General features: G+C 45.0%; 1 protein-coding gene across 1 annotated transcript in view; it reads left to right on the forward strand.

Moving 5' to 3' along the window:
- Lpar3 (lysophosphatidic acid receptor 3) overlaps positions 1-24,116 on the forward strand; it is a 67,204-nt gene that overhangs the window by 4,945 nt on the left and 38,143 nt on the right. Inside the window, exon 2 of the mRNA XM_059266397.1 lies at positions 16,604-17,360. Within this exon, the coding sequence (XP_059122380.1) occupies positions 16,625-17,360 (736 nt within the window). The 5' untranslated portion in view covers positions 16,604-16,624. The remainder of the gene's footprint in view (positions 1-16,603; positions 17,361-24,116) is intronic.

Raw genomic sequence — 24,116 nt, forward strand, 5'->3', positions numbered from 1 at the left:
TTCCTTCCTTTTTCTTTCCTTTCTTTTTTTTTTTGCCACAATATATTCCAGGCTCATCTTGTACTTTCTCTAAACTAGTTCATCCTTTCTTTTAGTAGATAATGTCATTTTCTCCTTTTAAAACTGTATAGTTAAGGGATTTGATGTGATGTTTTGATATATTTATCTCAATACACATATATAACATAAAATGATTTCTACAGTTAAGCAGACATATATTTCCATCTCATATAGTTGTGTGTGTGAAGGGTATCTAAAAATCTGCCTTCTTAGCAAATTACCACTACACCTTGCCATATTATTGAGATAGCCCTCGGTAATACACTATAGGGTGGGCGGACATGGAAATGGGAAGGTACGAAGTTCCATTTATGTCGAGGTGATTGAGTCTGGCGATGTAATGTACAACATGAGAACAGTGTGAAGACATAACGTATGGGAAGCTTATATGCCCCGTTGTTGCCTTGGTGTGATTGTTTCTATAGCTCTCAGAAGATAGAGCTGGGAAATACACACACACACACACACACACACACACGCACACGCACACGCACGCACACACACTTCTCAATACTAGGCCTTGTGCTATAAAACGACAGCTTTAATGTTACACCCATGGAGACTTTCTTTTCTTTCCTCTTTGTGTATGTGGGCAAAGCTTCTCTGGCCACTAGAGAGTCAGTTCCCGCTATCATGAGGATTTATTCTTGTTTGCTCGGAGTAACTAGTCTCCTCGCCATGAAGGCCCCTTCCATGACTACTCTGTGTTGTCTCCTTTCCTGGTTCCTACAATTCTGAATCCCTGTGTTGGCTTCAGATTCTTCGATCTAGCTCGTAGCTCCATGGCTGTCAACCATAGCCCACGCCTCTGGGCACGGCCTGCGTGCGCTGTGATGCTGCATTCTCAGCCACGGCCAGTGTCTCTAAATCTCTCAGGCTTTCTCTGGAGGAGGACTGAATTATCCCGAGCTGGCTCCCACTGCCCTATATTACAAGCTTTCTGAGGCAATTTTATAGCCTTATAAATGTCTTTGGATCTCTCTCTCTCTCTCTCTCTCTCTCTCTCTCTCTCTCTCTCTCTCACTCACTCACTTTCCCCTTTATCCTGAACAGTGAGAGGCTTTAACTGGGCAGGGAAGAGAAGAATCAGTATGGAGCCGGTGGTCTCTTGGAGTCCAGTGGAATGTGCCCATCACATGCATGCAGCTCTCTACAAGTGCAGATTAACCAGGAGGAAAGCTAAAGAAACCAGAAAGTTACATTTCCACCAGTTGTCCGCGGGTCTGTCCCAGTTCACTTCTACCCTGATTTAGGCTCGCCAGATAGCTGAAGTCTCTAGCCTTGGAAAAGTTAATCATTTGTTCTGCTGAGCAGAAGGAGACTTCGCCGCTTCTCTTCCGAGCACGCTCTGAAGCAGGGAAGCTGACTAGTTATTGCTGTTTTTCTATAATGTGTTTTATTTAATTTTGACATTTTCATCTTGTCTCATGAGCTTTTACCCCAATAAACTTTAGTCAAGATTTTGAAGGAAAGATGCATTTATTTGTTATTGGTATTTTTAATTGCAATCAGATGATATTTCTTCTGGAGTCAGTAAAAGCTTGTGGAAGGCAATCTCATCATTATAGAGAACAAATTCTGTGTATTCCCTTTCTTAGATGAGCAGAAAATTGGCTAAAAGAAGAGAATTTGAGAGTTAGTGCAGTGTAAAGAGCCTTGGGCCAGAAAGTGGGGAGCTTGGTCAGAGTGTAATTTGTAGTCTGTTCCCTCTGCACTGACATCTCCCCACGTGATCAGATGGAAAGTCACGGAAAGCTGGAAGATATTGCATTCTGATAAACGGCTCCAATGCCATGACAGAATGGGTCAGCAAAAGCTTGACTTTTTTGTCCTGATAACCTGGAAGTACCTGGAAAGTGTCACAGGTTGAAATGCCTTTGATATGCCCCACCCACCATGCACCATCACACTACATAGTACTAGACTAGGAAAAAATATCAAAATTCAGAATTTGAAACTTATTTTCCATGGAACAGGCATCACTTTTACATCATCATAAAGTAAAAATAAATCCTAAATCGGCTCACTGTGAGTTTGGAACTGTCTGCAGATAGAAGGCTAAACATCAGAGTTCCAGGCCAGTGGCGGCAGAGTCCCTTCTTCCCTGTTCACCTGGAACTCTGTGTTTTCATTGGTGGTGAGAAAGTCTCAACGGGGCTCTGAACAAAGTCGGGAGGAGAGGAAACCTTGGCTTGGGGGCGGCTGTTCTGATGGCCTACCCCATCAGAGGAAACGGATTCCTTTGTTTTCTTCCCTAATAACCTCTCTTGGACCCACCCCTCACCCCCACAGCCAGCCTAGGGATCACGTGACTACCTGAGTTTTCTAGACTTAGAAGGGAACCAGGACATTGCATCACCATGACATTCACTTCATCCCAACAGCCTATGCTCCATTTTGTCTCCTTTCTATAACCAAAGGAACTGACTTCAAGAGGTCAGCCTTGCATAGGTCCTGCTGATGACAGCAGTGTGTGAGAATGTTCTAAACACATCGAATCCCCCAACAGTCTTAGGCAGAAGGCTTTCTTATTCTCTCCATTTTGCAGATGGGCAAATTAAGGCACAAAGAAACTAGGTGGCTTTCTAATTGATAAGCAAGACTTCCAAGAGGCTGAATAGTTCCAGAGGCCATGCTCATTGGCAAAATGAATTTGTCAAAGACGACCTTTTCTCTGCTTTATATTCTCTGCTTTATATTCTAGTCACGCTCTCAAACATCAGTTGACTGTTTATACATACGCTTATTTCTGGACCCCTCTTCTGCTGCATTGGTCTATACAGCTGACTTTTGCCAGTGCTATACCTTTTTAGTTGCTGTAGCTTTGTGGTATAGTTTGAAATCAGAACGTGTGACTTCTCTAGCTTTGGTCTTTCCTAAGATCATTTAGACATTTGGCAATTTCATGAGTTTCAGGACATTTTTTTTTCCTGCATTGAATCTGTAGATCACGTTGAGTGGTCTGGAACATTTTAGCAATTTTAAGTCTCTGCTCCATGAATCTGAGTGTGTTTTCCCACTTTTTTGTGTTTGTTTTCTTTGATTTCTGTCATCAGCATTCTATTTTAGTCTTCCGTGTTCAAGTCTTTCGTGTCCAAGTCTTTCGTGTCCTTAGTTGAGCTTATTACCTGGTGTTTTGCTCTGTTTTGATGATATCATGTCTGTCATTGCTTTCTTACTTTCTGTTGTGGGTTGTTCGTTGTGAGGGTGTAGAAATAGAGTTGGTGTTGTGTCGCTGACCCCTGTTTTGTAACCTGACAGAATGACTTTATTCGTTCTGAGACTCTTTGAATCAGTAGTGTTCTCTACACAAAAGATCCTGTCATCTGTGAACAAAGGCAGTTTTACTTCCTCCTTTCTGGTCTCGATGCCTCGATGGCTTTCTCTTGCCTGCTAGCTCTGGGTAGGATGCTGAACAGAGATGCCGAGACAGCGTAGCGTGTTCTCATCCAGAGGAGAGGTTTTAGTTTCTCCCACAAAGTATGGTGGTCACTCATCACCACTCAGCATAGCTTTCATCAGCCAGCGTTCAGACCCTGGACCTGAGTCCTGTATCCTCTGTGCTGTGTTCCTCTCTTCTCCCCCCTTGCTGTGCTTGGGGCAGTGGAAGAGTGAAGTGGCAGGTCTGAGCCTGGATGCTGGCGCTGAGCCTGCACTCAGGCCAGGCAATGTCTTCCCTGGACTCCGCTGTTTTAGCATAGTTACAGGATGATGCTGTCATCATTCCTCCTTACATTGAGGTGTTAGATCACAGTTAAAACCCCAGAACTGCAGTCCTGTACTGCACTGAACTCTCAGGAAGGGCACCCCTGATCCTCTTGGGGGTGGACTTTTGTGCTGCGTGCTGGAAGCATTGCTTTGATTTGGTCCTGTTAGTGAGCCTGTATGATATATATATATATATATATATATATATATATATATATATATATATATATATATATATATATTGGTTTTTCGAGACAGGGTTTCTCTGTGTAGCTTTGCACCTTTCCTGGAACTCACTTGGTAGCCCAGGCTGGCCTCGAACTCACAGAGATCCGCCTGCCTCTGCCTCCCGAGTGCTGGGATTAAAGGCGTGCGCCACCACCGCCCAGCACCTGTATGATTTTAAAGATCATGCCAGTTTTAGAAAGGAAGGAAGGGGCAGTGGCCTACCAGGAGGTGTTGGGTAGAGTCATTCTGGAGGAGGATTCCACCTCTGGCGAAGGTTCGGCAGCTGGCTTTTCACCCTCCGTCCCTGATGTGTTGTTAGGCTGTAGCACTGGCCACCCCTTCTCTAGTCTACTTCAAACACCAGTGCGAAAATGTTCCCCCCTTTCTTGTTTTGGCTGATGAACCTGCCATACCATGGAGGAGGAGAACTGAGAGAAACTGATTACAGCTCAGAACACTCAGGGACAGGACCTGCAAATACTGAGCAGGAATTAGGAGATCTCCCAGCAGTGGAGTGAACTGTGAAGCTGGCCTTCCAGAGTCGGACCATGATGCTCTGTGAGTGCCTCTACAGTGAGTTGGGAGATGTGGGGTCCATGACAAAGGACAGACAGGAGCCTTTTCAGGTCAAGCCATGGCTTCCTTTCCAATACAATGCCTGTGTTCCTTTAGCTTCTAGTGAATTCTATAAGCTAGTTACCACGTGTGAACTCCATTCTGGATCAGTTTCTCAAGTGTTCCTGTTTTCTGGCTCTCATGCTTACCCCATCTCTCCCATCTTTCCTTCAGCATCTACTTGGATGTTTTCTGAGATGCAGACAGGGGAGAGAGGATGCACCTTGACTCTCACCTATTACAAGCTCTCCGCCCCTCATCCCACTGGAGCATCTGAGAGGCCTTGGGAATGACCATAAGTGCTTCATGAAAACTCCACTCTTTGAGGTTAGAGAAGCAGTTATGCTTTCCGATGCTCTGAGGCCCTCAGTTTCTAGACACTTTCTGTTCCTTTCTACCTTTGCTTATACTTCTCACCTGAGATCATCTGTCTCTGGTAGTGCATTACTAAAAGCTACAAGGAGCAGCGAATACTTCCTCAAGCTCTGGTTCTTTCTAATCCTTCACCAGGAGCCACAGGCAAGGATGTCACAAGTGCAGTGACTTGAATAAAACAGAAGCCTATCTTTCTGTCTTGTTCAAGGCCATTCAGTACTGTGGTGAGTTCAGACTCCAAGTGTCCTTTCTTCCTTTTTATGAGGTATGCGCTGGGACATTGCTTATCAAATCTGCTTGGGAAAAGGAGGTAATGTGCTTGCCTAGCATTTGCAGGGCACTGGGTTCAGGCACCAATAAATATATTAAGAAGAATAAAGAAAAGAAAGTGTTTCTGCAGAAGATCAGTATATTTTCAGAGACAGCTCCACTCCTCCTGCATTTTTATCTTGTGGCAATGTCAAATTGCTGTAACAGTTTCTAAGTATTTATTCTTAACTTCTGTATTTATCATTTCCTTTATAATGGACACTAGTCCATGGCTGTGTTCATCTGTGCTGTTCCAGGGCTTTCTCCTTGCTTCTCTGTTTACTGCTGGGCAAACAGGTGAGGAAGAACATAAAGGAACACATGGATGCTCAGTGTTTTAGGGCTGATTGTGCAGAGCACATTTCATTTATTCTATATGGCCACCTCGGCTGCTAGGAAGCTGGAATATGGAGCATCAAGATATTTAGGGGATGGGATACAAGGCTATAAGCATTGCAAGAAAAAAGCATAGACTGGGGAGATAAAGTGTTTGCATTCATGAAGACCTGAGTTTGATCCCAGAACCCACTTAAAAAGTCAGGTGTAGCACTGTGTACATGGTAAGACAGGGGATGGAGACACGTGGGTCCCTGGAGCTCACTGTCCAGCTAGCCTTGCCTATTTGGCAGACTTCTAGGCCAATGAGAGTCCCTGTTTGAAACAATATGTGGAGAGATTCCTGAGGAATGATACTCTAGATTGTCTGCATGTACATGCACCTGCACACAAACACATACACCACACACACTTGCAAGAAAGAAAAACAAAGCATTAAGTATTAAGAAAAACAACTTAATACTTAGCTAAAGCTAAATAATAATTCAAAGAGCCAATTGCAAGAGAATTCACAGAGTAATCTATAGTTATGGGCAGATGAGTTACAAATGTCTGTGAGGTCAGTGTCACATTATGTAGAGCTCAGCTCCTTAGAAGTGGAGAATAGGGTCCTGCTAAACCTTTAGGGAAGCCTGGCAGTTAGGAGCACATTGTGCGGTGAGGTTAATAATGAGAAGTTCAAGTGAGAAGCTGAGATCCATTCTCAGAAGAAGTCCAGAAAGCAAACACCCAGGTTGGAAACTACGTTAGAATCCACAAGGTTATGCCAGATTGCTAGACAAGGGCAAGTCCAAAGTCATGGAGTCCTGTCACAATTGGGACACTTATAGCCATGTCTGAAAGTGTCTCTCCCAGGAGGTTCTAAACCCCGTTAAGCTGATGATCAAGACAAACTGGTATCTGCATAGTAGATTTCATTTGAGCAATAAACTTTTTAAAATTATTATTATTTGTTTTATTTTACATTTGTGGGTGTTTTGCCTGCGTGCATGTCTGTTCACCACACACACCATATGTCTCTGTATACCATGTGTAACACCCACAGACGTCAGAGCAGGTTATCAGATCTTCTGGAACTGGAGTTACAGATGGTTGTGAACCACAGTGTGGGTGCTGGGAATTCAACTCAGGTCCTCTGAAAGCATAGCCAATGCTCTTAATGGAAGAGAGTGCAGAAGGAAAAGAAGAGAACTAAGAATCAGTCCAAGACGGCCTCTAGTTCAATGCTGATGGAAGAACAGAAGAGATAACATGGAGCACAATGTGGGAAACCCAGGGGAGTCCAGTCACAGGTCAAGGACGGGAACGCCAAGTAGTGACCATCCATTGTCAGCTTCAGCCCAGGAAAGGAGGGCTAGAAACAGGACTTTGGAATTTTTCAAATTGAGTACATTAAAAAGTATGTGCCCATTACCAACCAGATTCTATGTTTGTATTTCTAAAAAGTGGGAGGCGTAAGGACACCAGCTCTGCTTATGACAAATTCAGACATGGGGTTAGACAAGTGAATATTTAGTGGAGTATATTGAAGGCCTTAGCAAGTGCGCTGTGTATTTCTCAGCCAGTCTTTTAAATAATGACCTGTAGGTCTTCTAATTATGTGATACTTAGGCATCATTCACCACAGAATCATTAGGCTTCCATCTTCTCTCCTCCAATAAACCAGCAGACACACACATCACAACTAAGCATTTGTTGAACATCTACTACTTGACACTGTACTGGGCATTAAGGACACAGATAACATTCATGTCCTAAAACACAATCTGATGGTAAAGGCAGACACATGGGCAGAAAATGATTACACTGTGTAGTATCTAAGGAGTTCTTGACACACAGCTTAAGAGAGTCTGGATCTAGAAACTAAAAAGCCACTGTAGGAGAATCAACACTCTGGGTTGCAGAGATGGTGCAGTCGGTAAAGGAGCTTGCCTTGCAAGCATAAGGATCTGAGTTCTGCCCCAAGACTCCACATGAAAATGTGCATAGTGGCATGTCCTTGTAATCCAAGCACTGGCCCAGCACCAGGGAGGCAGACAAAAGAAACCCTCGGGAATCACTGGCCACCCATCCCAGTTTAATTGGTAAGTTCCAGGCCAAGAAGAGATCTCCCCTTAAAGGAGGTAGATGGTGTTTCTGGGGCTGACCCTTGAGGTTGTCCATCAGCTGCCACATGCGTGTGTGCACAGGAAACGTGGTAATGGTAGTCAAAGGAGCATTGGCAGAGAAGGAACTCATGGGAACTGGCAAGAAATGATATGGCGTCTCTGACCCAGAAACAGCAAGGGATAGTTAACACTCCCTCCCCAGGCACCAGCTAAGAAGCAGGAGAAGGCAAGAGCACCCCATGAGAGGGCTGCCCAGTAGCGACTGAGCCAGCACACTCACAGCAACCTGGGAAGAAGGCGGCAGGAAGTCAGCATGGCCACCTCCCTCCATCTCCTACAGCCCAACCGTGCCTTGTTGCCAGGGCAGGCACGAGTTGGGAAGGAGGCAAGAAGGATGTGGAGCGGGAGCTTCCCCGTCGGGGTGAGTTCACTCCCAGGCCCTTCTCTGGGATCTGAAGCATCAGTCAGGACTGTTTCCCACAGCAGGGCATGGCCTTGACATTTTCCTTTCTATGCGGAGACTGAGGGTGAGCTCAGGTGGGCATGCCCTGCAGAAGCAAGAAACAGTCTCTGCAGTCCACCAGTGACCTGCCACTGGACCCTGTGGGAGACGGTTTAGGACAAGCCCTGCAGAGCAAGGGACTCCCAAGCACTCTTCTGGGGACTAGAGACAGGCCACAGGAAGGAATGTGGTGTACAGCTAGATAACAACAAAAAAGTTTGGACCACAAGGTTTCCTGTTGCAGAATGTTAAGGCAGCAACGTGAAACTTTTCAAGATACCTTTTATAGACACGATTTCTTCAAATGATTTCCTTCCACATGACTGTCTACACTTTTAACGTTTGTATCCTCAACTCCTTTGAACAGTAAAGCTACTGAAATGTGCTTATACAGTGATCTAAAGATTGTCATAGGAATTTATATATAAATAATACTAATTTTAAACATTTGGCTAGCATTTTTTGATGAGGGTCAAAGGTCAAAATGTATCTCCTTAGCTCTGTGAATTAGACGTGGATTACAATTTTATAATGAAGTAAACACTATTAAAGAATTACTTTACATTTGGATAAACGAAGTCAGGGAATTTGTTGATCGCATAAAAACCATGTGTTATTCTCTCTCTACTGTGTTTCCACCGCTGCCTTCCTGTTTAATCAAGGGGCTTAAGACAGTCTTGAGCCCTCAGGAACATCCGGGAAACAATGCCTTTGATTACAGCTGTTTATTAAACAAGTCCAAGGGTAGAAGCTGTGGTGTATACCGCACGCTATAAGTCCACCCACTCCCTAGGGAGAGATGGCGGTAGGTGAACTTGCTGACCTGTCTCCTGCTGCCCTCCCTGCCTAAAGGTCTTCGCAGTGTGATCTAACACAATAACCCGTTTATTCTCCTGAGCCTGGCCTGCAGTTTGTCTGAATACCACCATCTCCCAGTTAGTGATGACTCGGGATGTCAATTTCTGGGCGGGGGTGGGGTGGGGGGACACATGTGAAGGCCAGAGGATAAACGCCAGTGTCATCCTTAGTGTCCTCTACCTCTTAGGGGAGACAGGTCTCTTATTAGCCTGGAGCTAAGCCCTTAAGCCAGGCTCGGTGGCCGGTGAGTACCAAGGATCTTCCTGCTCCCTCCTCCCTGGCACTGGGATTACAAGCGGTACCACTACACCTGACAGTTTTATTACTACAGGAGTTCTGGAATCAAACTCTATGCTTGCAAGCTCTTCACTGAGTCATTCCCTTTGGCTCCAGTGTCTCATTTTATTGGGGATTTCCCCAGTCACACCAAGTGAGCATTTGCTGGTCCTCTGTGTGGCCCCTCCCTGGGAACCTTACTGTCTGTGCAGAAGATAGCGGGGTGGGGGTGGGGAGCTGCTGGTGAGGAACACAGGCTCCGCATCTGAGTAATTTTAGGGGACCTAGTTGAAGATTCATTCTTAATAACAGAGGTGAGGTGTTCAGCCTTCTGGAGAGAAAAGGTGGATGTCTATAATGAGGCAGGCACCCCTGAAGTAAATGCACACCAGCTTTATAGAAGATTATCGGTGGCATCTGTTATCCCATTACCAAGATCGGCTTATGTGTAAGCTGTAGCAAATCGCTACTTCCCTGTTTATTTTACCATGGCAAGGGTAAAGTAGGCGCTACCAATTTATTTTGAAGTTATCATAAATGTAATGGAGTTGGTAACCTACCCCTTGTCTCTAATTTTTAAAAATATTTAGGTGTAGTGCCATTTAAATTTGTGGAAAAGTGGAGCGCACAGTGAACTTCCTGGTTTGTATCCCCCTGCACAGTAGCTGCCATTGTCAAATCCTAAGTTTGTGGATACATTTGCTATAATTAGTGAACCGACACAGACACATTGTTACCATTCAAACGCTAGTTTTGTTCAGCTCTCCTCAGCCTTCAGGATATACACTTGTAGATGAATTTCTGAGTGGTCTTATTAAATAAAAACAAACCTGGGGCCAGGTATTTGGGTGAACACTGAGAGGTCAGAGAAGCAGAACAAGCCACAGCCACCTCACCTCGCCAGTTCCTCAGCTGATCCTGTTTCCTCAGACTGGAAGCCTCTGAGTCCTCATCCAGAATGAATTTCAGCTGAACTGCTTCTCGAAAGCCTAAAGCTTAACCAGGCTCTAGTTCCTGATCCTCACGCCTTATATACTTTTCTGCTTCCTGCCATCACTTCCTGGGATTAAAGGCCTGTGTCACCATGCCTGGCTGTTTCCAGTGTGGCTTTGAACTCACAGAGATTCAGATGAATCTCTGCCTCTGGAATGCTAGGATTAAAGGCGTGTGCCACCATTTTCTGGCCTCTATATCTAGTGGCTGTTCTCTTCTCTGACCCCAGACAAGTTTATTTGTGTGCACAACATATTGGGAAACACAATACCACCACATACACTCTGTTCAGTTGTCAAGCCTCTTAGCTATGACAGTGGCACAGGGTCTTTTCTGCTTGAGATTTCTCTGCTGTTTTTTTTTTTTTCATTGTTGTTTTTTTGTTTTACAAGATGAGCAGAGTGTGGGGCTGCTTCAGAAGATCTTGGAGTAAATTGTTATTTCTAACACATGGTTTCAGGAGTTAGACGATCAACAGGGCTTCCGACTGCTGACATTGACTTTGGTCATCTGACTGAAATAACGTTTGCTCAGTTTCTCAACTGAAGAGTCATGGCTTTCTCCATGTCTGTGTCTGCATTTGGACAGGAAGTCATTGAAGGAGCTCGCTAGGTAGCACTGCAAGGACTGGACCTCGAGCTTCCCTTCTTAACAGTAGAATATCGTGTGATTCAGGAGGAATTTGTCTGCTGGGGAGACCCTTCACTTCATTCCGACTGTTTTATTCAGAACTCAGCCCTGGATGTGCATGGTGTATATTGGATAAGCAATTCCACCCGACTTTGTGGTGTGATTTCGATTGGTCCAGCTTTGACAACTGGCTCTTTCTCTTTTGAAGTTAGGTTCAAAGAGGACCCTCCTCTCTGAGGTCTGCCCTCACAGGGAGCTTCTGCGGTGGGATTGCTCCTCAGACCACCCGGAACTTGTCTGCTCTGGTGAAGCCGCATTCAAGAGCAGCAGACACCATCCTCACACCTCTGCCTGCGGGATTGGGTGCCAAGTTAAGCCAGGAAAATGAATGAGTTGTGACACTCAAATTAGAGAGCATGATGTGGGGGAAGAAAGTGATAAGGGTCAGTGTGGTTAGAAGGTTAGAGTCATGAGGCATGGGTGTCTTAGGGTTCTTCACTTAAGTTTGTATTTAATAAGCATCTACGGAGACCATGTGTGTGTTGGGCATTCTTCCAGGGTCCAGGGGTGTGTCATAACAACACAAAATGCATGCCTTCCTAAATGTAGCTTCTTGCTGGAGAGAAGCATCCAGGACCCCAACTAGATTGTCAGATGGTGCAAATCACAGAGCAGGGTAGATAGCCCGAGTGCAGCCTGTTGGCTGTTTCCCCTTAGAGGGCCACGAGGAAGAGATGCCTGATGGAGTGATGTTTGCGCAGGAATGAGGCAGAAATATGAGTCCTGGGGGTACGTGAGGAAAGAGGAGGATGCAGAGATGGAATAGAAGGTGCAGAGGCTTAGACGGTAATGGCTAAAGTGAACTCCAGGGATTACAGGTGCTTTTAAATCATTCTTGCTGTCCTTCTTTGCCATTAACATGAATTATTGAACCCAGTTTGTTCGCTGACAACCTATGCAGGCATTCCCGAGTCAGCAGCTAAACTGAGATTGACTCCCACCGAGATGAGGTTTCTGACTGGGAGAGGGTTGTGCTGTGTTCGTGGACCACAGCAAGAGAAAATACAGACAGCAGCCATCACTCTTCTCTGCACCCCGTGTCCTTCTGGAAGAGGGGCAAGTCACTGAAAAGCCAGGCAGGGACTCGTCTCTGAAGATGTGGCTAGAAATAAAAGCCACTTGAGTGGTTTTCTGATGACTTCATTTCCATAATTGTTTCCACATTCCAAGGTGCCTGATTATCTTTTTTTCTTCAGAGAAACAAGTTGGGGAGAATGTAAATGAACGCTTTGCTCATCAGGTTTTCATTTGGGTTCCGCATATAGACTTCCCAAACCACCATTTTATGAAGTCTTACATTACTGGAGTTCGAAGTTGTGGTCATCACTCTAAGGTTTAGCATCTCCTGTGTCTGGGTCAGAACTACTAAACCCTCTGAAACCTTCAGTATAAACACAAACATCTGCCCAGATGTGGGAGAAGTTAAGAGTCAGCACGTCAGTGTGACTGTACTGCTTCACATGCACTGTAAAAACTGAACATTTCCAGGGGAAAGAAAGGTCTTCCCGCCACCTCGGGCTATTTTAAAAGGGGAATGAGGGGACCAAAGGCTGTTTAGAGTGTCCATCTGTGTTTTATACTGCGGGGCAGTCTTTGAACGAGATTTGATCAAATCATCTGGTTTTCAGTAATGTGGCCATTGCCAAACATCTCTCTAGAGTTCACAGTTCTGCCTGGTGTTGGCTTTGCCTGAGGAGGGGAAGCACAGTGCAGAGTGGGTTTATGGGGTAGCTACCCGAATAGAGTCAACTGCCTCTCGGCCTTGTGGCCTTCACAGGCGCTTGTGTTCCCTCTTCTGCAAAATGGCAGCACATCACTGTTGGGAAGATGAAATGAAGTGATCCATGTAAAATGCTTAGTCTAGCACTTGGCCCGGGGTGCACACTTAATATTAGTAATTAAATTAGACTGGAGTGGAGAGATTAACTCACTGGGAACACGGAGTTAATAAGTGATGAAACTCCCCGGTTTTGCTTAGTGCCTGTTGTGTAAGTCCGCAAAGCTGCTTAACTCCGGACTTTTCGTTTTAGGGGAGTGGGACATAGCAGAGGGCAAAGGTCACTTGTTCGTTTATCAAATCCACCACTATCAGGGTGAGCATAATAGACAGGTCCTTGCTCTGTTGGAGCAGGATGGTCTGGGATGGGAGTTGGACACCAGTGTTTCTGTATCAACATGGAAGAAAAGCCTAGGCATTGAATGGTCTACAAGGTATCTGCACAAGTGCTGAAAAGTGGCCCTCACACGTCCAAAGTGATGGCAAGTTGAATTGCTCAGCAGTACCTTGCAGAGAACACTGTAGGCTAGGAGTGAAATGACACATTAATTTTTCTTTGAAATCACAGATTCATGTTGTGAGGGCTGAGAGAGGTCAAGAAATGCTAAGTTGGTCATTAGTTATAAACTGGCTAGGATTTTTGGTGATTTCCAGCTTAGAAATTACAGTAACATATCTGCCCTGGGAACCATCAGTAAGCTTGGTAGCAAATGTAGAAGACAGGGTGAGGTGGCAGGAAGTCTCATGGGCGAATTGCTGAGGGCTGGGTCCAGCTGCATTAGCTGTCAGTGTGGAAAGTCTTAGGGGTGTGTGGTTTTTAGACAAAAATCACCGCAAGTTTGTTCTCCGTGGAAAAACCTCAAGTGAGCTGAGCTGGTGCAGGTCAACTGAGTACACGCAGGTCTCCCAGGCTTTGCCTTTGAACCTGAAGCTGATTTTTCAATTGATGTACAACTAAAAACAGAATGGACACAGAATCCATGAACTCTTGTTTAAAAGTCTTTCAACACCGGGCGGTGGTGGCCCACGACTTTAATCCCAGCACTTGGAAAGCAGAGGCAGGCAGATCTCTGAGTTTGAAGTCAGCCTGCTCTGCAGCATGAGTTCCAGGACAGCCAGGGCTACACAACTTCCTGGCATGATTTGCACTTACTGCTTGATAATCCATATTGATTTTTTTGTTTTGTTTTGTTTTGTTTGCTTTAAACTAACTCATGGTATGAACTGTGTTACTCTCATTCTGTTTCTCCCAGATGTAGAATCTTGTGCAGGGGAAGAGATCTGCTTAGCGAAAGTTTTGCTAATCATAGTTTCCCTGTGACAGCTCAACATTTTTTAAGACAAAAAATGACTCCTTGGTCTCATAACAATTTTTCAAAAAAAAATTCAGGAATATACAGCTTAATTCTTATGGAAGAAAAGTAGAATTTGAAGATTTTTGAAGTATCAATTATCAAGGCCTTAGAGCCTCACACAATCACAGAGTTGACCAAATTTAACAACCCAAACTAAAAATCTAACATCTCTTTAAAAAATAAGAAAAAAAAACAACAAACTTTAAAAACACCTGAATTCTAACATGCTACATAATATTTCTAATAAATCACTCAGGATTACATTTAAATTAGAAAAATGATTTTCTTAGCTATCTAGAGTCTATAACAAAACAAAATACGTAAATCATTTTTAATTAGCAAAAGGACAGTGTAATTGTATCATTAAAAGTTCTCATGTGGCATTTGGGTCAATTCCTGTGGCTAGAACCAAAGTAACTTGAACTAGGTCTGTACACAGAGTTGATTTCTTCCAATTCTGGAGTTGGGAAGACCAAGATCTACAATCGAGGCACCATCAGATGTGGTGTCTGGGGAAGGCTGAGTCTGATTTATAAATGGGGCTTTGTTGTCATTTCTCAAACGGTGAAATGATGGAAGAGAATCCCGAACGGTCTTTCATGGGGTGAAGTCCACTGATGAGGCAGAATGATGCTGCCTCCACAGTGAGGTCCAGATTGATTTGGGATCACACAGCAGACCATTCACAGAGTGAGCTCCTCAGGTTGTCCTGAATCGGTATATAATTTTAGCATCGTTGAACACTTAATTTTCTCCTTGAGTAATTAATTGAATTCCACTAATTAATATTTTCTTTAAACCTTCCTATAGTGCTGGTAGACTTAGAAATACAATCACTTTCAAGCAGTTTGACATAATCTATAGAAACAGTCAGACACAGTGATATCCTCTACCTCATTCTGAAAAACGGAATTACTCCTATAGTTGGCCATGTATATAAAGATTAATTGCTTATAAAGGTCAAACACTGGGAAAAACCTCAGTGTCCAAATCTAGGCGTTAGTTAAGTAGGACATATAACAGGATGTAAAAAAGCTGTTAAAATTACGAAATTTGTTTAAGTATATCAAGTGAGCATTTTATCTCACAATGACAAAGCAAATATTTAATTTACTTTAAGATATTATTATACAATTAAAATATAAATTGAGAAGCAGACTAAGATAGAGCTGTGCTTTATACTACTTAAAATCATTGTCTAGGCTGATAATCTCTACTCCGGTGTGGTATCAGATTCCAGAATCTACAGGAAGTTTCAAAATTTGGGATTTCTTCTATATTTTCCCTGTTACACAGACTTCATTCCAAAAGATAGACAGCTCAACTCTCAGGTCTGCTGAGCCTGTGGTTCAGTGAATAAACCCCAGCCTTGTTTTTTTGTAGGGGATTTGATAACCCTTCCAGCCGGAAGTTAGAATCTTGGCTTCAACTCCATTGGTTTTTGAAATGTCATACTCAGTCTCCTATTGAGAGGGACCAGTGTCATCCCTGCAAGCCTGATACCACAGTTCGGTGTCCCCTTCCACACAAGTCTTGAGGACTTGCCTTCACTTGCTAAGTGAGTCTAGTTTTTGCATTGGGTTGGATATCTGCACAAACCCTACATGTCAATGGCACCTGTAAAGGCCTTGTCCTCAATCACCCGTGGGTTGGAGAGTCTCCTGGGAAGTGACCGACTTGAAGTGGTTGGAATGGAAAACCGAGCGTACATATTTGCATTGGTACCATTAGAATGGGTGACTATGAGGAAGAAGTGAACAAGAAGGTCAGGGAGGGGTGTGAGACCAAAGTCTCCCTCCCTACACCATATGCTTAATAAGTGATTGTAACTGTAGCCTGAAACTAAATGATGCTGATAGAGCGATCGAGATTGGAGTTGGAGGTGTGGAAAGTGATCTCTTGGAGGAGGCATTTGGCCCTGGCAGAGTAATTCAATAGCATTATCTTGGCAAGAATATGCCTGGCATTACAAGCCTGCTTTTGATTACTGAACAGAACTCATGAATAAGGAATGGCCTGGATGCTCCCAGCAGAAAACACTCATTAATGATTTGTGCTATGTTGTTGCTGTCACTGGTGCCGAGTGGAAGTTATAAGACAGCACGTTTGACATATTGATGCCTCCTTGATCGTCCGTTCATTTATTAGGCAGCTGTTGGATGACCCTTCGTGAGCAGGCAGAGCCTCTGGATTCTGGTGTGAGTAAAGGAGACACAGGCGCCCCTCCCTGAACTTTCAGCTGACCCTGGGGAACAGCTTGCACACAGGCGATGCACTGTGGTAGGAGTCAGGAGGGAATGTACAGGCACAGGGGCGTTTTACGGTGAGACCCAGGAGACTGAAAGGAGTCCCCTGGAGGAGGGGTGTCCTGGTGTCACTGAGTGACGTCTGTCTTCTTCTCCTTCCTTCCCAGGATGTGCAGCTCTTCTCCACGATGAATGAGTGTCACTACGACAAGCGGATGGACTTCTTTTACAACAAGAGTAACGCGGACACGGCCGACGAGTGGACGGGGACGAAGCTTGTCATCGTCTTGTGTGTCGGGACATTTTTCTGCCTCTTTATCTTTTTTTCTAACTCCCTGGTCATTGCAGCAGTGATCACAAACAGGAAGTTCCACTTTCCCTTCTACTACCTGCTGGCTAACTTAGCTGCCGCAGACTTCTTTGCTGGAATCGCCTACGTATTTCTGATGTTTAACACCGGCCCCGTGTCCAAAACTTTGACTGTCAACCGCTGGTTTCTCCGACAGGGGCTCCTGGACGCAAGCCTGACTGCCTCTCTGGCCAACTTGCTGGTTATTGCGGTGGAAAGGCACATGTCAATCATGAGGATGCGGGTCCACAGCAACTTGACCAAAAAGAGGGTGACGCTGCTCATTCTGTTGGTGTGGGCCATTGCCATCTTCATGGGGGCGGTCCCCACACTGGGCTGGAATTGCATCTGCAACATCTCTGCCTGCTCTTCCCTGGCCCCCATTTACAGCAGGAGTTACCTCATTTTCTGGACCGTGTCAAACCTCTTGGCCTTCTTCATCATGGTGGTGGTGTATGTGCGCATCTACATGTACGTCAAGAGGAAAACCAACGTGTTGTCTCCACACACGAGTGGCTCCATCAGCCGCCGGAGGGCTCCCATGAAGCTAATGAAGACCGTGATGACTGTCTTAGGTAAGAGTTGCCAAATAGCCAGTATCCCCATCCAAGCTGCCAATCGCTACAGGACGCCCACTGTGTGCAAGGCCCTCACTGTGCGACCAGGAGGCGGCAGTGAAGGGATAAGATGTAAACTCCCACTCACAGGGCTTAAATTCCCATAGCAGTGAGAAAATGAGTGTTCTGACAGGGCAAACAACACCAGCAGGACCTAGGAGATCAGTCTTGTACTAAAAAATGTAGCAAGGAAGCAAAATAGATGCCGAGCAGGTGTAGCCTGTGATTTTCAAAGGCGTGTGAGGGACCACATGCTTTGGAGCAGAGCTGCAAAGTAAGGAAGGGACAGCCTGATAGCTGAGACATGTCACCAGACAGAAGGTGAAGAGTCGGGGCGGGGGAGGTAGAAGGACATGAGGTCAGGTAGCCATTGGACGGATGGCCCACTCAGGTTAGGTAGGGCCATGTAATTGTAAGAACTTTGGTGTTTCTGAGGTGAGGAGTGACTGGACGGGTTTGAACCAAATATTGACACGTCTGTCTTTTAGGCTGTCTCTCCTGCTGCTGTAGGAGGACGCTGAGTAAGATGAGTGCAGAAGCAGAAACATAAGGGGGCATTCTGGGACGTGGGAGCATTCACAGGGGCCAGAGCATTGTTGGAGGTGATTGCCAGACTGTCAATGTTGAAGGGACTTTCCAGGCTCAGGACTATAAACCTAGTACTTGGGTGGCTGAGGCAGGAGGACAGCATAGAGATCAATCCCAGCTGAGCAGAGAGTGATGCCCTCCCTCAAAAAGGAGGTGTGTGTGAAGCAATGATAAAATGTGTATTGATGGTGAGAGGAGCAGGGTAAGGGGGGAATATTATTAACGAGATCAGGAAGCCTAAAGGGGAGGCGCTACGGGGAGGGTCAGGAGTTTGGATTCAGACACGTTCAGTTTAAGATCCTTTCAGACATCCGTGCAGAGTGTAGGTCTTGCGCTCACAGGACGAGGCCTGAATCAGGGATTCGGGCTTTTGTTCCGGGCTGATAGACATTTGAGAGACTCTGCAGGAGGAAATGGTCTAAAGCCGCCTGACCACTTCACCATGAAAGTGAATGTGAGTGTGGTGAAGAAGAGAATCGAGGGAAGCCCCTCCGTGGAAGGAATGGCCAGCAGAGGGGCCCAGAAAGTACCTGGAAAATTAAGGCAGCCTGGAGGCAAGAGAGAGCAACCAAGGGAAGCGAATCTAGATGGAGGCTCCTTCATCCAAAACACTTAGGAACAGAGGAGTTTTAACTGTGTAACTGTGGTTCACACTGAAAAGAAAAGTTTTACAGATTTTGGAATATTTTGGCCATGTTAGGAAACAGAGTGTATGTGGTGTGGATGGAAACTATCACAATATCTCTAGGACTCGGGGGTCTACAGACACCGAGCAACATGGTTCAAACCCAAGGCCTGTTCATACATATCTGTACAGTGCCCAGTGCACCGAGCACTGCCCTGCTGTGGTGGTGGTTGTTTTTAATGAGTGTTGACGTATTCAATCCTCATGGCATCTCTGTGAGACTGGTGTTTCAGTTATTCTGCCATGACCGGTAAAGAAGCCAAGTGCAGGGTCTAAGCAATGTGCTCTAAATCATTTCCCTGTTGGTTGTGGAGCTAAGGTCTGGAGAATGTACATACGTGCTGTAATAGTCTGTAATGAGAGAAAGAGAGAGAGAGAGAGAGAGAGAGAGAGAGAGAGAGAGAGAGAGAGAGAGAGAGAGAATGTGTGTCTGTGTCCTGTGTGTGTCTCTCTGTCTATGTATTTGTGTTTATCTGCGTGTCTCTCTGTCTGTCTTTCTCTCTGTATGTGTGTCTGTGTCTCTGTGTGTATTTCTCTGTGTGTGTCTGTATGTCTCTGTCTATATATCTGTATGTCTCTGTCTCTCTCTCTCTCTGTGTGTGTGTGTGTGTGTGTGTGTGTGTGTGTGTGTGTGTGTGTATGTGTGGTGGGTCAGAAGCCAACCTCAGATGACATTCCTCAGGTTCTGTCTGCTTTGTTTTGTGTGACTTTGGCTGGCCTGGTGCTCACCGAGTCGGCTGAGTGGCTGACCAGCAAGCCTTAGGAATCCACCTGTTTCTCATGAGCACTAGGGTTACAAGTGTGTGCCACCTCCCTCTGCCTTTTAACATGGAGTGTGTGCCTCAAACTCGGGTCCTCGAGTGTGCAAGGCATGCACTTTACCAACAAAGCTAACTCCTGAGCCTACGTGTGTTGTGTTGGTTTGCTGGTGTGTTTCTGTCCAGTCTTCTCCTTTGACCCCTTAGCACGTTGGAAGGACAGGCCTGCATTCATGGTTACTTCCCCCTGGAGCACGACTCTTAATTCTTCCAGTCAAGACAGAAGTCAATGAGCTGGGATACATCTCCTGCTCAGTTTGTAGGGATACTTATTGCTTGGCCATATGTCTTGAGAAATTACTTATCTGCAAGACACACTACCTTCTCTCTCAGCACATTTATCTATATCAAACACAAGAGGTAGAAGGGGCTTCTGTTCGTCCCTCCCCACCCATGTGGAAAAAACGCAGGTCTTTGCAGTAGCGGCCATCATGGGCTTAACTGTCCTATGTGAGCTTTCTGACGGTAATGGAGGAGTTTAAAAGAAAGGGCTTGTGTGGTTTCGACAGGTGTGGTGTTGGCTAAGAGGAAAACCAGAATAAACAGTGAAATCACCAAGAAAGATGAGAAGTCGTGGGATTCAGACGAAGTGGCACTGGGGAATTGGTTAGTGACAAGGAGACGCTTTGGTGCTGAGGATCTGGGGAAGTTCTCTGGTGGTGAGACAGAGGGATTTGGTGGAAGATGGAAGTTTGGGAAAGGGAAATGAAACTGAAGAGCTAGGTGGTGATGTGTTAAGTGTCTAGCTTCTTTAATGACAGAGATTTGGGGTTTGACCCCAAATGTTTTGAAAGTTTTCTATAGAGTGATCTGAAGCTCATTATTTCATTGTTTTGTTAAATTAAATTACTGAATAGGTTGTCTTTAAGTTCTTTCCAAGATGTAAGTAGCCAAAGAAAAGGGAAAGGAAGAGGTGTGTGTGTGTGTGTGTGTGTGTGTGTGTGTGTGTGTGTGTGTGTTACAGAGAGAAATGCAGGAACAATGAATGAACCAGACACCTGCAGGGCAGTAGCCAACACAGAGTTTGTGGACTAACTGTGTTAAAACGCAGAGCCGTTTTCGTAAGAGCGTCTCCCAGTATCCCGGGGGGAAGCTTCCGGTGCCCTCCTCATGTAAGAATTCAGTTGTCTAAAACAAATGTCTCCCAAATGACGGACTGTTAGGAAAACCAGCAGTTCTGGGGTCTACCATCGTTATAGTCAATAGTTCTCAGAATGTGAGATAAGTAGCTTAAAAGTGTTATCTTTAATAATTATGTAATTTAGGTATTGCAATGAAAAATGCTAAACCTTCTGATTTAATGAGGGAACACTCATTAAATGGGATTAAGTCCCAAAGTTTCTTAGAAGTATTTTTGAAATATTAGAAAGTCAGTTCATAAATATTCATAAACAGTTTCTAGGAAGCAGGTGGTTGCATGAATCCAGTGAGCTTTGCAGGGAGGAAAGCATGCAGGAAGGGGGACTTAGAAAGTCTGGAATATAGTCCGCAAGGAAAGGAAGAATTCATGGGGGTGGAAGAAGACATCCTAAGTATGAGAAACAGCACGATCAAAAGTGATGGTAGAGGGTGCCGAAGAGCTGGCTGAGTGGTTAAGAGCGCTTGTTCTTCCAGAGGACGAAGGTTTGATTCCCAGCACCCACATGGTGGCTCAAAACCACCCATAACTCCAGTTCCAGGGCATCAAATGCCCTCTTCTGAACTCTGAAGTCACCAGGAACAAGCATGGCACACATAAATGCATGCAGGCAAAACATTCAGTGCACATAAAATTCAGTAAATAAATCTAAAAAAAATAATTATTTTTTTAAAAAGTGATGTTAGAAACACCTCTGCAGCACACGAGGGCTGGCCCACGACCACAGATGCTTGCTTTCCTACTGTGGAAAGAGTTCAACAGCGAGCCAGAAAAGTTGGCTGTTCTCAGTTGGACACGAAAGCGCACAGAGCAGGATCAAGGGTAGACTGCTTTTCGAGGGTGGTGGCGCTGGTGGTGCTGTGAGTTCTGAACCTTCATGACTGGAAAGGCTTATCAGCATCCCGTTCATATTTCAGTGGCCCTGAGGCAAAGTGCATGTCTAGGCTGTGAGGTATGTGGATCCCCGTCCATGGAGGAAGTTGCTTACTGGTACTCATTGAAAAGACATGGGAGACATATGATCCCTCCTTCCATGCCCTGTCTAAGATGCAGTTTTGAAATCCTACTTGTCAACAAGCCTAATCCACTGGAGTTACCAAACATACACACTAAACTGTGTTTAATGTCCAACAATATACCATGTGATCTGTAGACACGGGAGTCAGAAGCTAGCTGAATTTCTTCTATTTTGCAATGTCTTGCAAAACAAAAGAAAAGGCTAAGGGATGTGTAAACCTATGCTTTTAAAGTCCTCCACAAGACTTCCTGTTCTGTAGAGTGATTCAAACTGTGGGTTGTAATCCATTAATGTACTCCCCAGTTATCCATGAGGGTGTTCAAAGATAGTATACACCAGACTTAATAGTCCCAACTCTACGTACACTGATGCATCCATTCCAATGAGTTAGGATCAGGAATATTTGAAAAGCCAAGGTCTTGAGGTCAAAGAGATTGTTTCTCTCTTTTTCTCTCCCTCCCCCTCTACCTCTTCTCTCTCTGCCAAAAAAGCATCGAGATATGTGTGTGTGTGTGTGTGTGTGTGTGTGTGTGTGTGTGTGTGTATATATATATATATATATATATATATATGTACATATTTATGGGCATAAATATTTATAAATATAGATTTATAAATTATACATTATTTATATATATAAATAGTTACTAAGGGCTGTTGCAAAGGCCTGTGGTAATTACAACAAGGAACTAGACATTTTCTTCTTTCTTTCGATCATCTCACATAGACTGGTGCTAGACCTTCCTTTGTTTGGGGGAGACGTCAGTTTAGATCTTGACACAATGAATAAATGGGGAAATTGAGATTTAGGGAAGCCGACTGGCTTTTGAAAATCTGGACCTCAAGGAAGCCCAGGTTTGCTCACATCCAGCTTGGCCTCTAGCCGCCGTGGTCAAGATGTACCTGCAAAGTGGACAACAGATCAGAGGAATACTCACACCGCCGGTTTCCTGGTTGGTGTTACCACACACCTGAGAAAAGGACGCTTGAGGAAGGAAAGGGCTGTTCTGATTCACGGCTTGGGGGTGCAGTCTGCTGTGGTGAGGAAGGTGTGGTGGCAGGGAGTGGCTTGAGGCTGTGGTGGCAGGAAAGGACACAGACAGAAGCCAGGAGGCAGGGCCAGGCGACAAGCCTCAAGGCCTGCCCCACAGACAGCCACTTCCCCGTAGTAAGGCTCCACTTCCCAAGAGCTCCAAACCTCCTGAGTTAGTGCCACCCACTGAAGCACAAATGTTTAAACATATGAGCCTATGGAGGCCATTTTACAGTCAATTCACAACAAATGGGCACCGCATGTTCCAACGTGATGAAGGAGCAGAAGTCAAACAAACCCAGTCAGGGAGAGTTCCGCCCTGGGAGGGAGAGAAAGGAGCAATGCTGGAGTCCTCCTGCGCTGAGATCAGTTGCTCCAAGCACTTGAGATGTTGTTTCATTTACCCTTCATAACTCAGTGTAGATGCTCCAACAGACAAGCCAACTTGAAGCAAGGTCACAGTAACGGCTCTGGCCCTCGCCTGGGATCTAACAGATCCATAGTTTTCCAACCATATGCTTATCCAAGCAGATAGTAAGAGGAAGGACTTCAGAGCCTGTAGGGGAATAAGACTTAAATCCTGGCTTTGTGGCTTTTGAGCTGTGTGGCCCTGGGCAGTTTACCTAATCACTCTGTAACTTGGAGTTCCCAGCTGTAAGATGGAGACAGTACCTTTGGTGTGGTGAGGGTTTGAAGGTTAAGAGATGGTGCTTATAAAACAACTAAGTTAGTGCTTGGTACATAGTAAGTACTAAGAAAACATTAGCTCTTTTTCTTAGACCTTAGTTTAACTCATATGGGTTTCATCCCATATTCAAGCAGAATGTCCTCTTATCCCCAGAAATGCCACCAGGTACCCTAGAGGCTTGCTGTTTGTGCCACGGTAACGTGAGATTCTGCAATATGGACAGCCATCGACAAGGGGGCTGACTAGGTCTCCTTTGCAGAAGGTGCCTGACAGCTGGTCAATGGCACTGTCTCTGTCACTGGAGATCTGGAGCATCTGCTGTGGTCACCACAAATTGAAAATCTCTACACTTATCTTTATTGATTTCTGTGACTGACTTCATCCTCCAGACCGGATTCTGTCAATGACTCCTAACTCTGACAGATGGCATTTGCATTAATACTTCATTTCATTTTTGTGAAATTTATGAATAAACATTGTATGTCATATACCCTAACCAACAGTGAGCTCAGTGCAGTCCTGTAATACAGAGCCAGCATCTTGTGTACAAGATGTTCCTCGTGACACATTGTCCTTATCTTACGGACACATTCTGCTAAGGTACCTCATTTTCAAAGGCTCCCACAACCTTTGCTAGAATTGAGAGATTTGCTGGGTCTGAAAAGAACCGGGGCTAGAACAGAGGCCTTTAGCATTAGGTGCTTCATAGGTGAAATGCTTCTGCATCTAAACAAGAGGAGAAGGAA

This window comes from Peromyscus eremicus, chromosome 6 (genome assembly GCF_949786415.1).
Source record: "Peromyscus eremicus chromosome 6, PerEre_H2_v1, whole genome shotgun sequence".
Taxonomy (NCBI): domain Eukaryota; kingdom Metazoa; phylum Chordata; class Mammalia; order Rodentia; family Cricetidae; genus Peromyscus; species Peromyscus eremicus.